The sequence below is a fragment of the Populus trichocarpa genome, chromosome 1 (genome assembly GCF_000002775.5).
Source record: "Populus trichocarpa isolate Nisqually-1 chromosome 1, P.trichocarpa_v4.1, whole genome shotgun sequence".
NCBI classification, from domain to species: domain Eukaryota; kingdom Viridiplantae; phylum Streptophyta; class Magnoliopsida; order Malpighiales; family Salicaceae; genus Populus; species Populus trichocarpa.
This window is the reverse complement of record NC_037285.2, coordinates 31,102,461-31,120,424: the sequence shown is the minus strand read 5'-3', so window position 1 is coordinate 31,120,424 and position 17,964 is coordinate 31,102,461. Positions and strand designations below refer to the sequence as shown.

Genomic DNA, 17,964 nt, shown 5'->3' with positions numbered 1-17,964 from the left:
GCTTGCTCATTGGGTGTATAAATTATGGTAGAAAATGGGCTTATTAGGAATTTTGTTGCAATTGAATTCTTGGGCATTAACTAGTTCACTCGCTCATTCAAAATAACACAAGTGCTTTACAATAAAAAACCTGCTTGGCAATGATGAAATTTCATCTTATATGTTTTAACCGGCACTCTGATGATGGAATACAATCAACAAGACGAGGCCATCAGGCTGCCCTTCAGGATGCATCAATCAAAGTTGACTCTTTCCTTGTCCAGTTCCATCTCTCTATGGAGAGGCACTACTTCACCGGTTACAAACAAGGGAATCTGACTTGAATAATTAGGAAGTTCGAGCATAACAACTAGAAAGCTGATTGAGGTCATTGCCTAAAGATTCCGGCAGGAATCAAGCTTGAACCTAAGCTTGGACTAAAACGATAAGGTAACAGCCTGTTTAGTTTCCTGTTTCATCGCCATCATCATCAGAGTCCTCGTCATCTTCTCTCCGGCACTCTTCTCCACCAGCATTTGGTTTCATCTTCTTCTCTTTTTTCCTTTGCTTTTTCCTCTGCCTTTTCAAACGCTTTTTCTCTGTTTGTTCCTCTGCAGCCTTCATCCTTTCCTCTCTTCTCATAGTAAATTCAGCTAACTCTTTCCTTCTCTGGTAATCAGCATCCATCCTTGCAAGCCTGTCTTGCTCTCTCCGTCTCATTTGCCGATACTGTTGTAACCCAAAAAAATAAAAAACCAAAAAACAAAATAGTGAGACGAACATATGCAAACATGGATATTCACACACACACCCACAACACTCATGTCTTCCTGCTTCACCGATGAACATATATAATACATGTTAAATATTGAGCACACAGATGATACAAAACAACATGGTATTATTAGATAAGTTTAACCTGGCATGATTCTTCTTTCAACGACACCAAACACAACTTCAATACAACCCTCAGTCTGTTACAATCCAATTACTTTGATCTCTTGAGATCACCAAGATGTCCCGTGCATTTCGACCTCCGTATTCCTGCTTTTCTAGATTTATAGTGGGTGCCAACAAACCATAAACGGCAGAGGAATCCTTTTTCTAATAGAAGAGGTTTGAGCCAATGCATTCCACGGGCAAAGATTATACAAAAGGATCACTACTGTCACAACGCCATGAGCATGCATCTCTAATATAAAGCGCTATGGTCATGGCGGAAAAGGTCATCAGCATGAATCAGTGTTAATTGCATTTAGTGGCAACGACTGCTAACTCGATACTGCCTAAAACCAAGTTCCAAATCACATTCAGTTTCTACCGAATATACTCGTCTAGACAAACGTTAATCAATCCAGCATCGATCTCTCCTGATATCAAACAAATAAAACCCTAATCTTAATCCTGCAGTACAATTATTATTTACTCTTATCTATATAACACGAATACAAAACACTTTAGAAAGTTGCAAACTGAAAAAACTATTACACAAAAACTTCTCGGCTTACAATTTAGAAATTAAAAAATAAATGATCATATTACCTGGTGAAAATCACCGGAACCAGAACCCGCGGAACTACCGGAGGTATTACTAACTCGAACTGGCACATTCTCAAGTATTCTTCGAAGCTTCACCTCTAGGTCCTCCTCCTCTTCTTTGAGTACTGGCGCCGTGTACTCCACCAACGCCGTCGATCCCGTCCTTGCCGCAAGTGGAAGCGGAGGGAGCGCCGGTTTTGTCTTCTCAGGCGCTGCTACTACCTGCAACTCACCGTCCTTGGCCCCGCCCGTCGACATTCTGATCCAAAACCCTAATTCACTGCTTCAGGGTTTCTGTCGTTTTGGATATCGGTTTTGATGTGATTATAAATAGTTATTGATTGAAAAATAATGGATGGGTTTAATTTAGTGTTAATCGCTCGTATCGGAGTTCGGAATTCAGCTTGGTTTGGAGATTTTACGGTGCTCGATTACCAAGCTATCCAAAAAATAGAAAGAAGAAGTAGAAAATAAAACTCCAATAAAAGCGGTGGATGTGTTCCTATACATCCACCACCGTTCAGCCCTTAACATGTTCACCCCGTTGGTTATAGTTAAATTGTTTTTTAGATCCTTCAGCTTTTTATTGTCTTATACTTACATCACTTAACTTTATTTCTTTTTAATTTATTTCTTTAAAGTTATTTTGTCAACTTAATCTATTTAGATTTGTTTTCTCTCGCTTGAATAATATATTATAAGACATTCTAACATCAAATTAACAATTAATTTCATCTTATTGTTAAAAACAAAATTGAGAAATTAAAAACTAAAATTGGAACAAACGCAGCCCCTTTTTGCAAAAGGCATGTAAAAAGTTTAATTTGATCCCTCATATTTTCATTTTTTCATCTTGAATCCCTTTTGTTTTAGGTTATTGTATTTTGATTCTAAAACTTATTTTTGTCATATTTTAATTCCTAAATATTAAGAAAACAAAGAAAAAATCATCGAAAAACTTTAATGTTTATAGATTTAGTTTTGAAAGATGAACTCAATTAAAATATTTTTAATCTTTAATGATACTAGAAAAAATGGACGAGGTCTGAAGTTTATTTTAAAATTTGATTTATTCCTTAAGTTTTTAAACTAATTAAATTTTATTTATGGTTGCAAATGAATTCTTAAAGGTCTAAATTTGGTTTTTCAAAGTGCATAATGACCAAAAACAAGTTTCACGACCAAAAAATGTTGCAGGTAAATGATGCTTTCCTCACTATCTATAAAAAAGATCTCGGCTTCCCAAGCTTATATGCGTGGGCTTAGATTGCAGGCCCAGGCCTACATTGTTATTACCCATGTAAAACGAGGATCATGATTTTCAAGTTGTTGATTGGTATTGTGTTTACAAGATACACTGTGGATCTGAAAACCTTATAGAATTAAACTTAAATCCTAAATTTAAACCTTGAAATTCATGGGCAACACTATTACTTGAATGTTTCCAGACTAGTGTTAGCCTAACCCCTTTGATAACACACCAGAGGGAGCTGAAAAGAACATCTGTGATGGCATCGTCATTGCTTCCAAGGTCAATGCCAGCACCAGAAAAATCTCTCGCCTAGATCCCCTCGAACAGTAGAATGCTGTCCTACGAAGTAGCTAGATCTGAGGGTCTCATGGCCCTCTTGGCCTTAAATTCATTTTGCTGTGAAGTGTAAAGAGAAGCAATTGTTGATTCGAGTTCTGGCTGAATCGACGATGAGAACTCCTCTTCCTCTACATCTCGAATCAAAGGATGTCCCATGAGGTGATGTGCACATAAAAGATGGCGCCTTTTTGGAATTTCCCAAATGAATTTCAAGGTTTGAGTTTAAGAAATTGGATTTAGAACGTAAGGTTTGGGGTTTGTATTTAGGATTTAATATATATTTCAAAAGAAATTGATGGAGAAAACATTGGTCCTATAACTATATTTCTTAAGATCTTTTTCTGTTTGTGTTTATTTATTTACTTCTGAAAGGTGTCGGTTTTTCGAGAGAAAAACCCTCCGAAACCATGCCTCAATTTTTAGCCTTCTCGCTCGGGTTAAAAAGGTGACACGCGCAATCTTTATGCATTCAGTTCATTTTTCGGACATAACATCTTTTGTTTGGCTTTTTGTGGTCGATCTTTTGCCCTTTTCTCCATCCCCAAAGAACCACCAATTAAGAAGAGCAACTTCCCAGACCACCACACCCATCCCCTGAAAAGAAATGCACAAATCAGGTACTGCGCCGAGTATCCGTCAATCGAGCACATATTTACCTGACCACTCGAGCTTTATTCCAATGCAGCTCTGCACAGCCACGACACGTAATTAAGCCTACAAAAGCTGCTATCACATGTGGAAGCAGAGTCAGACACGTGCTTGCTCACTCATTATGCTATCCATGAAGTCGCAAGATATTTGTATTTTGTTAATTGGGAAGATAAAATTAGAAAAAAAAACATAGATTTAGAAGAAAAAAAAACATTATTAAAATGAATATTTTTTTATAAGGTGATGCATATTAAAAAGCACCACCCCTTTTAGTTTTTTTTTTATTAATGTTAATGTTAATAATTGTTAGTAAAATTATGTACTTACCATGCTTCATTGGCAGGTTTAACATTTCAATATTTTCTTGAAAGATCAATTAATCTCTCCATAACTATTGCATAATAATAAATATAGAATTCGTAACCAGCCCCCAGCAAAGCACGTGAAACAATGCTAGTAATTAATAATAAAATGGCGGGCTTAAAATAAGTGATCGAAGGCCAGCTAAAACCAAATTGGAGTTTCTTAACCCATAAGACGAGGTCCATAAATACAATGTGAAGAGAAGATCAAGACCATTAAAATGTCAGAGAGCCGAATACAGATGGAGATGAAAATGGAAATGGGTCCGACAGGGTCTGGTTTGCCTCCCCAGCAACAGTATGTGTTCTAAGCCAGGTTGGGTTGGAATGTGTTTTAATACCTCTCTCGCTAATGAGGTTCTTGCAGATGTTGCTCATCGCACCACTCCTCGTGAAGTCTGGCTAGCTTTCACTATCTCTTTTGAATCTCAATCCAAGACTCAAGTGATTCAAGTGTGATCTAAACTTTCTACAGCCCGCAAAACCAACCACACAACCAATGAATACTTCATGCACATCAAACGCCTTGATGACAATCTTGCCATTGCTGGACAACTCCTAAAAAATGATGATATGATCATCACCTATCTTCTTGCTATTTTTTGGTCTGAAAATGACTTACTTGTAACCGCGGTTTCCATTTGTGACCACTCCCTCACATTAAAGAAAATCTATTCTATATTACTTACTTGTAACCACAGTTTTACTTTGTATATCTAATTAACCCGGCCCCCTCTTAGATTCACCTAGGCTATCCCTCTAGAGCCTAACATGAACAACTACTTCATTTGAATGTGATTAATGGAGACTGCTTCATAAAAAGAAACCGAGAGTTTATGTAAGATTAAAAAGAAACTAGAATCTCAACTTTGCTACACCTTGTTATAAACCAGATCATTTTTTATGAATAAAAAACTCCATGCTATGTCGAAGAAAAAGAGATTTCAAACCCAAGTTTGAAATCTAATTTTTACTAAAGAAAACCATTGATAAATCAATAAATCTAAATTACAAGGAATATGCCAGGATACTCCACGTCGTCATTGTAAGAATTTTTCCGAAGTAATATAACAATACACCATTTTAGCCAAACACAAGTGTTAGTTATTAGAGGATGAATCATCACCTCCCCACGTCACTAAAGAGAAGGATGGCATGGTTACCTGAATTCTGTTACTCTGTTACTTATTATTTGTTGTTTCTGTAATGAGCTGTACATAAAGGATAATGTTGACATTGCATGGGATAAGTTAGTTAGAATATTCTTTGCTTGCTGTATATAATTGGACGAGCTGCATCATTCAATATACATGAGGAATTTCTCTCTGCAATTCTGTTTTCCTCTATTTCACATTCTTTTGTTTCATGGTATCAGAGCTGCCGATCAATGGCCAACGCTCATACAGAAAATGATTCTCAGTCCTTCAACGATACAAACCCCAAAAACAAATACCTCAATTTCTCTGACCCTTTCAATCCATTCCGAATTGAGAATGGTGATAACCCAGCTGCTGCTCTCGTTTCTGAACTCTTGACTGCTGATAATTATGTCAGTTGGTCTCGTGCGATTTCTCGAGCTCTTCGCGCGAAGAACAAACTTGCTTTTGTTAATGGTACATTGTCTAAACCTACTGATATCTCAGATCCTCTTTTTGAAGCTTGGGAGAGATGCAATGACTTGGTTGTTTCGTGGCTACAAAATTCTGTAAGTTCTTCTGTTAAATCTAGTCTTGCTTTAGTTGAGGATTCAAGAGTATTGTGGCTGGAACTCAGGGATCGTTTTACCCATCAAAATGGCCCTCGTATTTTTCAACTCAAACGTGATTTAGCTAGCTTATCTCAAAACCAAGATAATATCAGCACCTATTTTGGTCACCTCAAAGCATTATGGGATGAACTTGCTATTTATGACCCCCTTCCCGATTGTGTATGTGGGAAATTAAAAATCCTTCATGATCGATATGACCGAGACTGTGTCATTCAATTCCTTATGGGTTTGTCTGATTCATACTCAAACACCAGAGATCAGATAATGTTACTTGATCCTCTCCCATCCCTTAACCGTGTATTTTCCATGATCCAACAACAAGAACGACAACATTTGATGATTCCTTCTATCAAATCCCCTGACCTTATGGCAATGATGGCCAAACCATTTTTTAACTCTAGCAAAAATTTCTCCAAGGCTACTTCCCAGAAAACTAATCGCCCATACTGCTCTTACTGCAAGCTTCCTGGTCATTCTCTTGAAAATTGTTTTAAGGTTGGAAATGCCGATCCACCACAATGCACTCATTGTAATATGACTGGCCATATTGCCGAGAGATGTTATAAACTGCATGGCTACCCACCTGGTCACAAACTCCATGGGAAAACTAAAGGCATTGCAGCAACTATTACTCAATCCCGAGCACTCTCGAATGGTGATCATGAGGAGGATTCAACTGAATCAATGATGCTTACCAGGAGTCAATACCAGCAATTACTTTCTCTTTTGCATTCCAAGGAGACTAGTTCAGCCATGGCTTCACTATCTGTTACACAACCATCTTCTTCCTCTCCCACTCCTCACGTCAGCAACTCTCGTGTTTCTGGTATGGCCACTTGCTTCAGCACAAGCACACACTCATCTCATCCCACACACATCTCACCTTGGATTATTGACACTGGTGCGACGGATCATATGATCTGTTGTACCTCCCTTTTTACATCTATCACAGCCACCGTTTCCTATCAAGTTAAACTTCCAAATGGCCAAGATGTTCCTGTTACCCATATTGGTGTCGTAAGATTATCTGAGCACCTTGTCTTAACTCATGTTTTGTGTGTTCCTTCTTTTAACTTCAATTTGCTTTCTGCCAAGCAACTTACTCAACATCATTCTTGTTGTCTCATATTTTTATCCAATGCCTGTTTTTTTCAGGACTTAGCATCATGGACAACGATTGGGATGGGTGAAGTTAGAACTGGTCTGTACCACCTTCTCAGGTCTCGGGTGTCACCCTCTGCTTTGGTTGATGCACTGCCTCATCTTCATTCCTCAACTTCATTTCCTTCCGCTTCCGCTACTCACACTACTTCATTGTGTGATTTATGGCATTATCGTTTAGGACACATTTCCCTTTCCAGATTAGCTTTAATCACTGATCCCATTATCACACACAATCGAACATTTCATAATCCAATACCATGTTCCATTTGTCCTTTGGCTAAGCAGCGGCGTGTTTCTTTTCCAACTTCTGCACATTCTGCTTTAAATAATTTTGATCTTGTCCACTGTGATATATGGGGTCCCAACTCAGTTATTGCAGTGGATGGATCACGTTTTTTTCTTACAATTGTTGATGACCACTCTCGGACAACATGGGTTTATATGCTTAGAAATAAATCTGATACCCGGTCTTGTTTTATGGCTTTTTACAGTTTAATTGAAACTCAATTTCACACTAAAATCAAAATCATTAGAAGTGACAATGGAGCCGAGTTCCGCATGACAGATTTTTTTCAAACTAAGGGCATTATCCACCACAGGAGTTGTGTCGACACACCCCAACAAAATGGAAGGGTCGAGAGAAAACATCAACACATAATGAATATTGCCCGAGCCTTAATGTTTCAATCTCACCTTCCACCCCAACATTGGACTGACTGTGTTCTCACAGCAACCTACCTTATTAACCGTACTCCTACCCCTCTTCTTCATAACAAAACACCATATGGATCTCTCTTCCAAACCCCTCCCCAGTACAAACACTTGAGAGTTTTTGGTTGCCTTGCCTATGCCTCTACCTTGTCCCATGGGCGTAAGAAGTTTGATCCTAGAGGCAGAGCATGTGTGTTTTTAGGCTACCCTTTTGGAGTTAAAGCATATAAATTACTTGATCTACAAACTGATCAAATTTTTTTATCCTGAGATGTTCATTTTCATGAATCTATTTTTCCCTTCCATTCATCTTTTTCGCCTTCTGTTCTACCTTCCAACTCTATTACACATCCTTTACCTTCTTCACTGCCTTCTTCTATTTCTATTCCTACTTCACCATCCTCTCCTCCTTCTCTCTCCTCCCTTACTCCCTCCCCTGCCCTTCCTGCTAACCAGTCTTCATCTCAAAAATTTTTAGCTCCAGGTTCTCCCCCTCCTACACCTTCCCCACCACAAACTTTCACATTCTTTTGTTTCATAGTTAACAACAATAATTTAGGCGTTTCCATGCATCCCAATTTTCAAGTTTTGAAATGATGCACAAATACATATAGTGAATTCATCGTGAGAAACACGTAATGATCTTCTATGTCTGCACGATCAATAATCAATCAAGACGTACGGGCATATGATCATTTGTTTCTGTCATATGCAATTCGGATCACTTTAAGAAAATACTCCGAAGTCTTACTTTTTTTCTTTCTCCTAAAACTAAATGAAATCATGTGCATTGAAAGACAGAATAAATATCTTCTCCGAAGTCTTACAATGAGAGAAAATAGTGTGATTTCGAGTGTACTAAATAATTCTTCTCGATCCATACCACACTAAGAAAGTAAGCAAGCATTATACCAAAAAGATAGAATAAATATCAAAATCTGTGTATAGTGTGATCGCGTCCACTCAGCTACGTACGAATTTCTAGTGATTTATTATTATCCCTTCTCTTTTAAGTTTCCTCCCTTCTTCATACCGAAGGCGTTCAAAAAGCAACCTTTTTCTCCTGACACGTCAACCTCTAATCTTTCCCCCCTGTCCCGATTATGTCACCCGAAACTTTCTTGAATCACATAAATACAAATTCAAAGCGGAATCAATTAACCACCGGCTCGAGGCATTCAAGCATCATCATCACTTTCGATTGCAATCAAGATAGCAACATGTGCAACGCTTGGGAAAAGCAAGCCCTGAATTTTATTAACTTTTTAGGAGGTAGCAACAGCTAAGGAAACATCCTCCATGGTTCCCTGCCATGAAAATATCGTTTTTAATAGCTATTTCTATATCAAAAACCCCAGTGTCCAATGCACTTTGATTTCAAAACGAGAACATATATACCTAACTGCACTAGCCTATGCTGCTTTTATAATTTATGATAAGGGTTCAGTGCTGTTGACTGCAGCATGTCTTCTGTTCAGGGAGTTTCAATATGGCCAGTCGTCTTTAGTTGGTTGTATTCCTAGATAAATATTGCAAGTTGATATCCTTTGTGTGAATAAAAATCCAGTTTTGATTCTTTTCCTACAATGAGTGCAGCAGCATGTGAATGCCTAGGGAAAGTAATATCCACCATTTTGTTCTGAAAATGAAACATCCTCGATTATTCCTCAACACGTGCACATTGCTTATATGATAATGTACTCATATCATGTCCATAACCCAATGTTAACATGCAAAAATATATATTATGCTTTCCAAGATCGAGCCTTGTTTCAATTTTCCTACACACCTTGTGTTGATATTCATCTAGAGAAAAAAAGTTGTTTTAATTAAAACAATGAGAAAAACACTTATATTACAGTGTTAAGTCACTAGAAGATGATGTTTTACAGCTATTCATCTAGAAAATGCGATGATTTTTTCTTTAAATTCGATTTTCTTATACCTTGAATTCAACATTATGTTGATCGGTGCTGCAGCAAGAAAATTGTCTGTATATGATCGACACAGTATAATGCCCTTGCTTATAGTCTTCTTGTGTTTTTGTCCACATCCGTGACCTTGGGAGTTAGGACAAAGTGCTGTAATTGTCAATAGATTCCATATATGTTCGACAGCAAAACTAGCTAGTTTCAATGGACATTTCAGAAAATTTTGCCGACATTTTAAGCGACTTAAGAAGAAAGAATTGTGTGTTTCAACATGATATTTGGCAATGTTTTTTAAATAATTGATCATCAAGAATTTAATTCATGAAAGAAGAGAGTGAGCTCAAATTATCCAAGCCCATCACCGCTCCGTTTCTTGGCACGGGGTCTGTCTTTGGATTGAAGAGTTGCTTTCCTTAATCAACTAGATGCTTTTAAAATCAATTATTCCAGCCGCTGTAGTGAACTGACAGTGATAAATCAGATTTAAATTTCTTAGCAATTCATTTAATTAATATATAATAACATTCGGTTGAGTCGGTGACCGCTTCATGTCGGTGACAAGAAGAGCCGTTATCATTCAAAGATGTGTCAGCTTCACAGACTAGACTGGATGGACTGCAACCTTGTCAGAAAACATCGCTCCTCTAATTCCTTTTGTCGTTGTGTCCATGTCATCACATCCGCGCGCACCCTAATAACTCCGCGATTGACTAAACGACAAAACAAAACAGAAAACGTCGCGTAATTGCGCTCCAGCCTGTCCAGTAACTTTTCCTCTTGGCAGCAATTGTTTGTTACTGTGGTCGTGTGTGTTTTTTTTTTTTAAGAGGAAAACGATTGTTTTTACAGTTTTTTATTTTTAATATTAATATATTAAAATTATTTAAAAAATATTAATTTAATTTTTTTAAGATGAAATACATTTGTGCATAGGGGATCGATATGCATGGAGGTGTGTGGGAGCCTATTATTTTTCTCTTTCACATTCACGAAATGATAAAACATGGGCCGATTGATTACCTGCAAAAGGGTTCGGCTCGTCCTAATAAAAAATCCTCCACTTATTTCAAGTTTTTATTTTTTATTTTTTTTTCCTGGTCTGACACCCGTTAACAAAATTTGTCATTTGATGCTCTGTCATCGCATCCTAGTTGCTCCGAGGTTGTTTTCCTCCGCAAGCTTGTATGATCAATTCTCTTGTATTTATAAAACCATGATTCGACCTTTTCAATTTTATTTTAATTCATCTAAACTCTTTTTGCGTGCTGCTGTGCCATTCAATTTCTACCACTCAACAGTTAAATAAGAAAAGTTTTAGGCGCAACTAGCCATTTCACCCGCAATTGTTCACCGCAGTCGGAAATTTTTTTTAAGAAAAAGAATGAATATGTGAACAGGCAGATTCTTTCAATATACTTTTTAATAGTATATATATATAAAGCTGAAAATAAAAACATCTAAGCTAAAAAATTGATAAATAAAAACTCATTTAATTAGAATGAATCTATCAAACCTGTAATCCAAATCATACTTCTCATTTAATTATACATCAATTAGATGCAAGGGTTTTTTTTATATCAAACAACAATTTAAAATAAAAAATAAAAATAAGGGTTGCACATGGGACTAACAAAAAATTAGCCTTATTTCTTTTATGATTGATAAAAAAAATGAGTTTTTTCTTTCTTTCAAGTTAAGTAAAACCAAACAATAAATGAATTGATGTGTTATTTTTTTAATTTTAAGGGGCTAAAAATACATTAAAAAAAACCGAGCCGATGAGTGGGCCTACACACATGCCTGACCTATTAAAAAACATGGTCAGCGAGCCACACCTTTATTTTTGTCAATAATAGAGGGAAAACGACGCATTGTTTATCTTTTATTTAAAAAAAAAACATACAACCCTTCATTTACTGGCCAGTAATTTAAAAATAGGGTTCGTTGGAAAATCAAGCCCCAGGTGTTTCTTTGCCTAAAAATTCAATTTTCAATCTATTTTGATCCAAACATCTAGAAAACACCATAGATACCTTAATAAACCCATTAAATTAAAGACCTTAAAAAATCAAACAAAAAACTGGATATCAAACTGAAACGAAAAAAAATTTCGAGTTTAGATTTGGTTTTTTTGGGAATCCAACGATGAAAAAACTTAGATGAAACTCTCCTTACCAAATGAAACACGTTGATACCAAGATCAAACATTTCAATGGACGAAATTGATGTCAACATTAATTTTTTATATCTTACCTGAATGTAGCGACTTTCTCTCTAACCATGGACTTGCAGACAAGGAGAATTAAGTTTTGAACTAAAATTAAAATTCTAAAAAAATCTTGAAAATTAAAGAGATTCAATATTTATAATTTGAAAATTTGATAAGTATGAGATTCAGAATGAGCATTTTGTTCAAAGTTTAAAAAAGCCATCCATCTCTTTTATTTTTTTTAGTTTGGTCTTTTGTCTTTTAATATTATCATTTTCTAATAAATTAACTTAAATTGCCTACAATTTGGTCCTATAAGGGCCAAAAAAAAGTATTGGAAAAAAAAAACTATGAATAGTGCACAGTTTGGTGAGAGGATCTATATATAATGTAATTTTGCATGGTAAATCTTCCACATCTTCTGTTTGTTAGAATTAAAATTAAAATAATACGTCTAAATTCGGATCCATGACATCAGAGAGTAGCTTTTTTTTTTTTTTTGTAATGATTCAAAAATTGTTAAAATTATAACTAATTATCCCTTGCACCACTCATTTCCTAATGTAAGTCATAAGAAGACGAATTTAATACAAATATGTCTGTATGTGTCGTGGGAGACCCTCAAGATCCAACAAAAAATGCTTATAATTAGTATTTGTACTGATTTTGGTGCCCATGTTTTTTGTGAGGTTAAACAATTTAATTTAATTTAATTTTTTTATATAAAAAAATGATATTCAAATGATGAAATTAAATAAAAAAAATAACATAAAAAACTAGTTGTGAGAAACTTATAACCTCGGTAATTAAGACCGATCCAACCCGAGATATCTCACCAAACTCACGGCTTAAATCATAAGATTCAAATAACCCGATAAAAAAATAAAGAGAATTATAAAGTTTTTTTTTTTTAAATCATGTTAACTTTTCAAATATTTAACTCAGGTTATTAGATCCAAAACAGCTAATCTAAAAAAACATGAGGTCCAATTCTTAATCAATTAACTATTGGAAGATGAAATTGAAAAAATAATTTTAATTATTTAAAAGGATTTTAAAATAGAAATTAAAAGAATGAGGATCAAAATCGAAAAATAAAATTAATTTTTTATTTGATTGAATGGTGAAATTGAAAATAAAAACCAATTTAGCGAAAGCAAAAAAAAATAGGTAAAAAAAATGAGGACCATAATTCACATAAAAAAATAAAAACAATGTTTTAATTGTAGGGTGAAGATAAAAAAAATAATAACTTTTATAAAAGGGCAAAAAAAAATCAAAACAATGAGGACCAGATCGAAAAACTTAATATCATTAATTTGAATTAAAGAATGAAATTGAAAACCAATAAAACTTTAAAAAAAAAACCAAGAAAAAAAATAAAAAGCAAAATAATTAATTTGGATGAAATTGAAAAATATGATATTTGTAAACTTGGATAGAATGATGAAATTAAAAACAAATAAAGCTTCTACAAAAAGGCCAAGACCAAAAAATAAAAATCAAAAGAATAAGGATTGAAGTTAAAACACCAACAACAAAGAGGGTTAAATTGTACTTTTTAGGTGAGGAGATAGAAAAGAAGGAAAAACAAGCTCATCCGGTAACAAATCGGACCACCATCAAAGACATGTACTGCACCATTAAAAAGAGGACACAAAGACACTTCTAACGACATGATAAAAAGGTATTTTCAGATGTCGGGAGGCACCGCATGCTTTGCCCAAAAGACACATATGCTTTTCACGTGCCCCTGAGTTCTATACACGTTCTCCACTTTTTTTTTTAATTATTCAAATACAGAATTGTCCTTGAGATGACTTTGTAACTATTAAAAAAAAAACCCATCATGCATGAAAACCAAAAACACCCCTTAATCTCATACTTAAATTTTTTTAAGGGTATTTTTATAGTTTTATTATGAATTTTAATTGTTTATTTTTTTATATTTAGTTAAATATCAAAGTGCCCCTCAACTTAAACTACGATAACAAAATTTTTTTTTATGAAAATACAAGGACAACCCTTCATGCTAGGTTAAATTTTTTTTTTCTAATGATATTTTAGTTGTTTTATTTTGCAATTACTATAAAAAAATTATTTATTCTTGATCAATTTAAAAATAACAAATGAATCATGTTAAAAAAATTTTATACTCTTAAAAGCCGCCGGAGTTAAGATTTTTAGATAAAAAAAAAATAATCATTAGACAGTTGTAGTAAACAATGTAAATATCTCTACAACGAAAATGTTTTTCAAATACCAATTAACTCATTTTAATGCGAAAGTTGGCCCTGGTTATATTCTCATACCTTTAAAACCAGAAAAAAAGAAGCAGAAGAAAAGAAAAGCACGGATCATTTAAAAACACACAATGATTTACTAATTTTTTTTTTTGTTTACAACTAACCAAACAAATAAAATATTCAGAATCATTAAATTTATCAACGTCGATCATTTTGTGATTGATGCATTATTAATTATTTAATTCCATTAGTTGTGATGATTTGAAGGAAATAATATTAATTAATGAAACTTTCTTCTAATAATTAATAATATTAAAACTTATTTAAATAAAATATTTAATTATGAATTCCTTCAAATTATCAAAGTAGGAAATAATATTTAATATGGAAAGATTTACATTTCAAAACTTATTCACTACTTTGATAATTTGAAGGAATTCAATAATTTTGGGTGATGAAACTTATCACATAATAGACAAATATAGATGTGATTTATTGAGAATCATCTTTTGCTCGGATGAAAAATATTCTAGATTTGATTGTATAATTTAATATTATTTTCTGAAAACTTTCTTCTGTTCTAGTCACAAATCCATATTTAATTGCCATTTATGACTAAATTTAAGTTCATTTTTCATTTATGATAGCTAAATACGAGTATTTCTCAATTTATTTTCCTATTTGAGTTAAAAATTCAAAATTAAATGTCGTGGCATAAGAAGATCTACAAAAATTTTAATATATTTTGAAAAATAATTTTTTCTTGTTGTGTTATTCAATTTTAAACCAAAATCTGGTTACTGCATTCAAACAAATATTTTTATGGAATTAAAAGAATGTTACTTTTCACACACCATGTTCGTATTGGTAAATCACTATAATTTATTTATTTATTTATTTTTCATTCTAATATCAAAAACACTTTCAGATTTTTAATGACAAATATTACTAAAATCCTTTTTACTTTTTATTTTTCACATTGAGATTTACAGCGACAACAAACACCAATACCAACTCACCAAACAGTCCTTTATGGTAACAACCGCGAGAGGAAAAAAAAAAATCCTTCAAATTCCCAAACTTGCCGAGTTTTTAATTGGATTCTCAGCGATCCAATTATGACCTACGTGTCAGTTACACAGTTGTATAATTTAAAACCGGTAACTGAAAAATACCGGTACCCACATTCTCAATCCACCTGTCTTCCTTAACCGGCTCAATGGCTTCTCCTAACCCTTCCTCTTATAAATCACCCCACCTCCTCCTCCTCGTCTCCAACATAGAGAACCTCTCTTTTAGTAAAACAATCATCCCATCTTTTATTTTTTAGGGTTTTCGATGGATTGTGATCGGGTTAAGGGACCTTGGAGCCCGGAAGAGGACGCGCTATTGAAGCATTTGGTGATAAAACACGGGCCGCGTAGCTGGACAATGATAGCAAGAGCAGTACCAGGTCGGTCCGGGAAATCTTGCAGATTACGATGGTGTAATCAGTTGTCACCGGTGGTAGAGCACAGAGCGTTTACACGAGAAGAAGATGTGATCATCATAAATGCTCATATCAAGTATGGTAATAAATGGGCTGCCATAGCAAGACTCCTTGATGGACGTACGGACAACGCCATCAAGAATCATTGGAACTCCAAGTTAAAGAGGAAATACGCGGACTTCATTGTACATGGCGGAATGGTCAATGAAGATGGAGTGAAGGATAAATCTGCTAAAACGGTGTCGTCGTCTTCTGTTCTCGAGAGGGCTAATACTCCTTCGGGATCTGAAGTTAGCGATGCTGGGTTACCAGGGACGTCATCGTTGTTGGTACAAGAAAACGTGCCTGTTGTTGAAAGTGGGATTAGTAACAACGCTGACGTTTCGACTGAACTTACGTTGTCCGTTCCAGGGATGAAGTCTGGACAGTTGGGGAGAGATCATGGGGTGGGTAATAAAGGATTGTTAACGGGAGATGCAGAGAAAACGATGACGTTTGGGCCGAAGTTGTTAGCAGTTATGCAGGAGATGATTAGAAAGGAGGTGAGGGATTACATGGTTGGGATTGGGGGAAAAAGTGGTTAGGATTGATGGAATTAAGGTTAAATAGAATTGGTTAACAAATGGGTTGGTAAAAGACGTGATTAGGGATTAGATGGATTGAATTGGACATGTGTTGATGAGTTAGCAAGGTTTCAGGATTAATTAGCAGAAGACATAAAACAAGCTGTTTTGTTTGGTTTGTTGTGGGAAAAATCTAGATCACGGCGGTGTTTCTCATTCAAGAATCAAAATTAATGTTGTTTCGAGGAAAATTCATCGGAGAAAAAAAACTCCTTGATGTTTTACTGGAAATTAATTTTGTTTCTTGTTTAATGATTTTATTAGCCAGTTAACCTCTTTTTTTTTTTTTCTACTTTCCTGCTTACTATATAGTATTTAGCTTGTCAGTTCACCTCCGTTCTGCTATGGGGATTAGTTTTTTTTTTTTTTTTTTTTTTTTCCCGTAAAAAATAATATGCAGGCTTTGTCGATATGTTTTCCAGTAAAAACTTTAATTGTGAGGTGAGAGTTATTGCATCTATTTATAAATATTAAAAAAATATTAATGCTAACTAAAAACTAAATCAGTAAATTGATAGATATATGTGTGTTAAGATATATGATCTAGTTACATGTGAAGCCCTTTAAATTTTTAATTTAATTATATAAAAATAATTTTTTTATATGAATAATGATTTAAATTCCATTAAGATAAAATAATTTCTCATTATAATTTCTCCTTTTCTTTTTAATATCTTTCAATAAAAATAATAATATAACTTTCTTGCTTCATGTTTTTTATTTAATAAAAATCAAAAGCAAACATAACAAATATATATAAAAAATTAAACAGTTTGAAATAAAGATAAAAAAAAATATCCCTTTAATTAAAACTCATTTTATATATCTTGTTAATGCCTTCCATTTTTCTTAGGTATTTTTTAAAGATGGTATTAATTTATTTGTAGACAATATCTTATTACAATCATACAAAATTAATAAAAAGAATAATATTATGATAATTTTGACCTAAATATATTAAAAAAATATAAAAATAATATTGTCGATGAAAACTTGTTGGTTGTGTTGTTATTAATCCCAATTACGGCGACAGGAAAACCTGTATACCATTAGACCTTGTTAGGTATGTGGTTTATATTAATTAATTAAGGGTTAATCTGATGTAATCTTGTTTATTTGATTAATTCATGAAATAGTCAAAATCTTCTTTGATTTAATTTTTTTTAAATGATGTAATTTTATTTAAAAAAAATATTAAGATAATATGTTTTTTTATCGATCCAAGTTAGTGAAATCATGAAGTTTATATGACCCAGGTTACTATATACACGATGCTAAACCTCTAAAAACAATGGTATTAAAAGAATTATTTTTTCTTTGTATTAAAAGAATTATTTTTGGGGCCACTGACTGTTACTTAAGGACTTAATTGAATGTTTTTAGATAAAAAAAAATGTAGAAAGAAAATTTCTAATTTACAATGCTGGATATTAAATAATTGAAGTAAATTGACGTATACTAAAACATAAAATAAAAAAAAATTGATCTGATTTATTTAATATTTCTGATTGATATTAGACGTTAGCAGGTGAAAAAATAAAATAAAAAAAATTATATATTCTTGGAATCAAGATTGATTATGATTACAGTGAGCCCAGTTTTTCTTGAGAAATAGGCTTACTACAATGAACGATTAGGTATCTCATTACACAGTACTCCAACTCAACAGAAAAAAAAACCTAAAAAGGCCGAGAAAAGCCA

The 17,964-nt window shown here is 33.9% G+C and overlaps 3 protein-coding genes across 3 annotated transcripts; 2 read left to right on the top strand and 1 right to left on the bottom strand.

Annotated features, from left to right (window-relative positions):
- Positions 1-115: 115 nt before the first annotated feature.
- On the bottom strand, positions 116-2,028 carry LOC18095188 (uncharacterized). The gene is made up of 2 exons (XM_006369688.3): positions 1,522-2,028; positions 116-708 (listed from the first exon to the last, which is right to left on the bottom strand). Exons 1-2 carry the CDS (start codon positions 1,774-1,776, stop codon positions 442-444), a joined length of 522 nt encoding a protein of 173 aa, XP_006369750.2. The 5' UTR covers positions 1,777-2,028; the 3' UTR covers positions 116-441.
- A 3,385-nt stretch (positions 2,029-5,413) lies between these two features.
- LOC112323853 (uncharacterized) lies at positions 5,414-7,532 on the top strand. The gene is made up of 2 exons (XM_024583521.1): positions 5,414-6,716; positions 7,046-7,532. The coding sequence occupies exons 1-2, from the start codon at positions 5,510-5,512 to the stop codon at positions 7,078-7,080; spliced, it is 1,242 nt and encodes a 413-aa protein (XP_024439289.1). The 5' UTR covers positions 5,414-5,509; the 3' UTR covers positions 7,081-7,532.
- A 7,821-nt stretch (positions 7,533-15,353) lies between these two features.
- On the top strand, positions 15,354-16,535 carry LOC7465045 (transcription factor MYB44). The gene has a single exon (XM_002298712.4). The coding sequence runs from the start codon at positions 15,490-15,492 to the stop codon at positions 16,222-16,224; it is 735 nt and encodes a 244-aa protein (XP_002298748.1). The 5' UTR covers positions 15,354-15,489; the 3' UTR covers positions 16,225-16,535.
- The last annotated feature ends 1,429 nt before the right edge of the window (positions 16,536-17,964 follow it).

What these genes read in the sequence shown, in the direction of transcription:
- LOC18095188 (XM_006369688.3), bottom strand. Translation starts at nt 1,776, where the DNA reads ATGTCGACGGGCGGGGCCAAGGACGGTGAGTTGCAGGTAGTAGCAGCG. An exon ending in GTTCCGGTGATTTTCACCAG is followed by an intron (nt 709 to 1,521) that starts GTAATATGATCA and finishes GGGTTACAACAG; the next exon opens with TATCGGCAAATGAGACGGAG.
- LOC112323853 (XM_024583521.1), top strand. Translation starts at nt 5,510, where the DNA reads ATGGCCAACGCTCATACAGAAAATGATTCTCAGTCCTTCAACGATACA. An exon ending in CAGCAACTCTCGTGTTTCTG is followed by an intron (nt 6,717 to 7,045) that starts GTATGGCCACTT and finishes TGTTTTTTTCAG; the next exon opens with GACTTAGCATCATGGACAAC.
- LOC7465045 (XM_002298712.4), top strand. Translation starts at nt 15,490, where the DNA reads ATGGATTGTGATCGGGTTAAGGGACCTTGGAGCCCGGAAGAGGACGCG.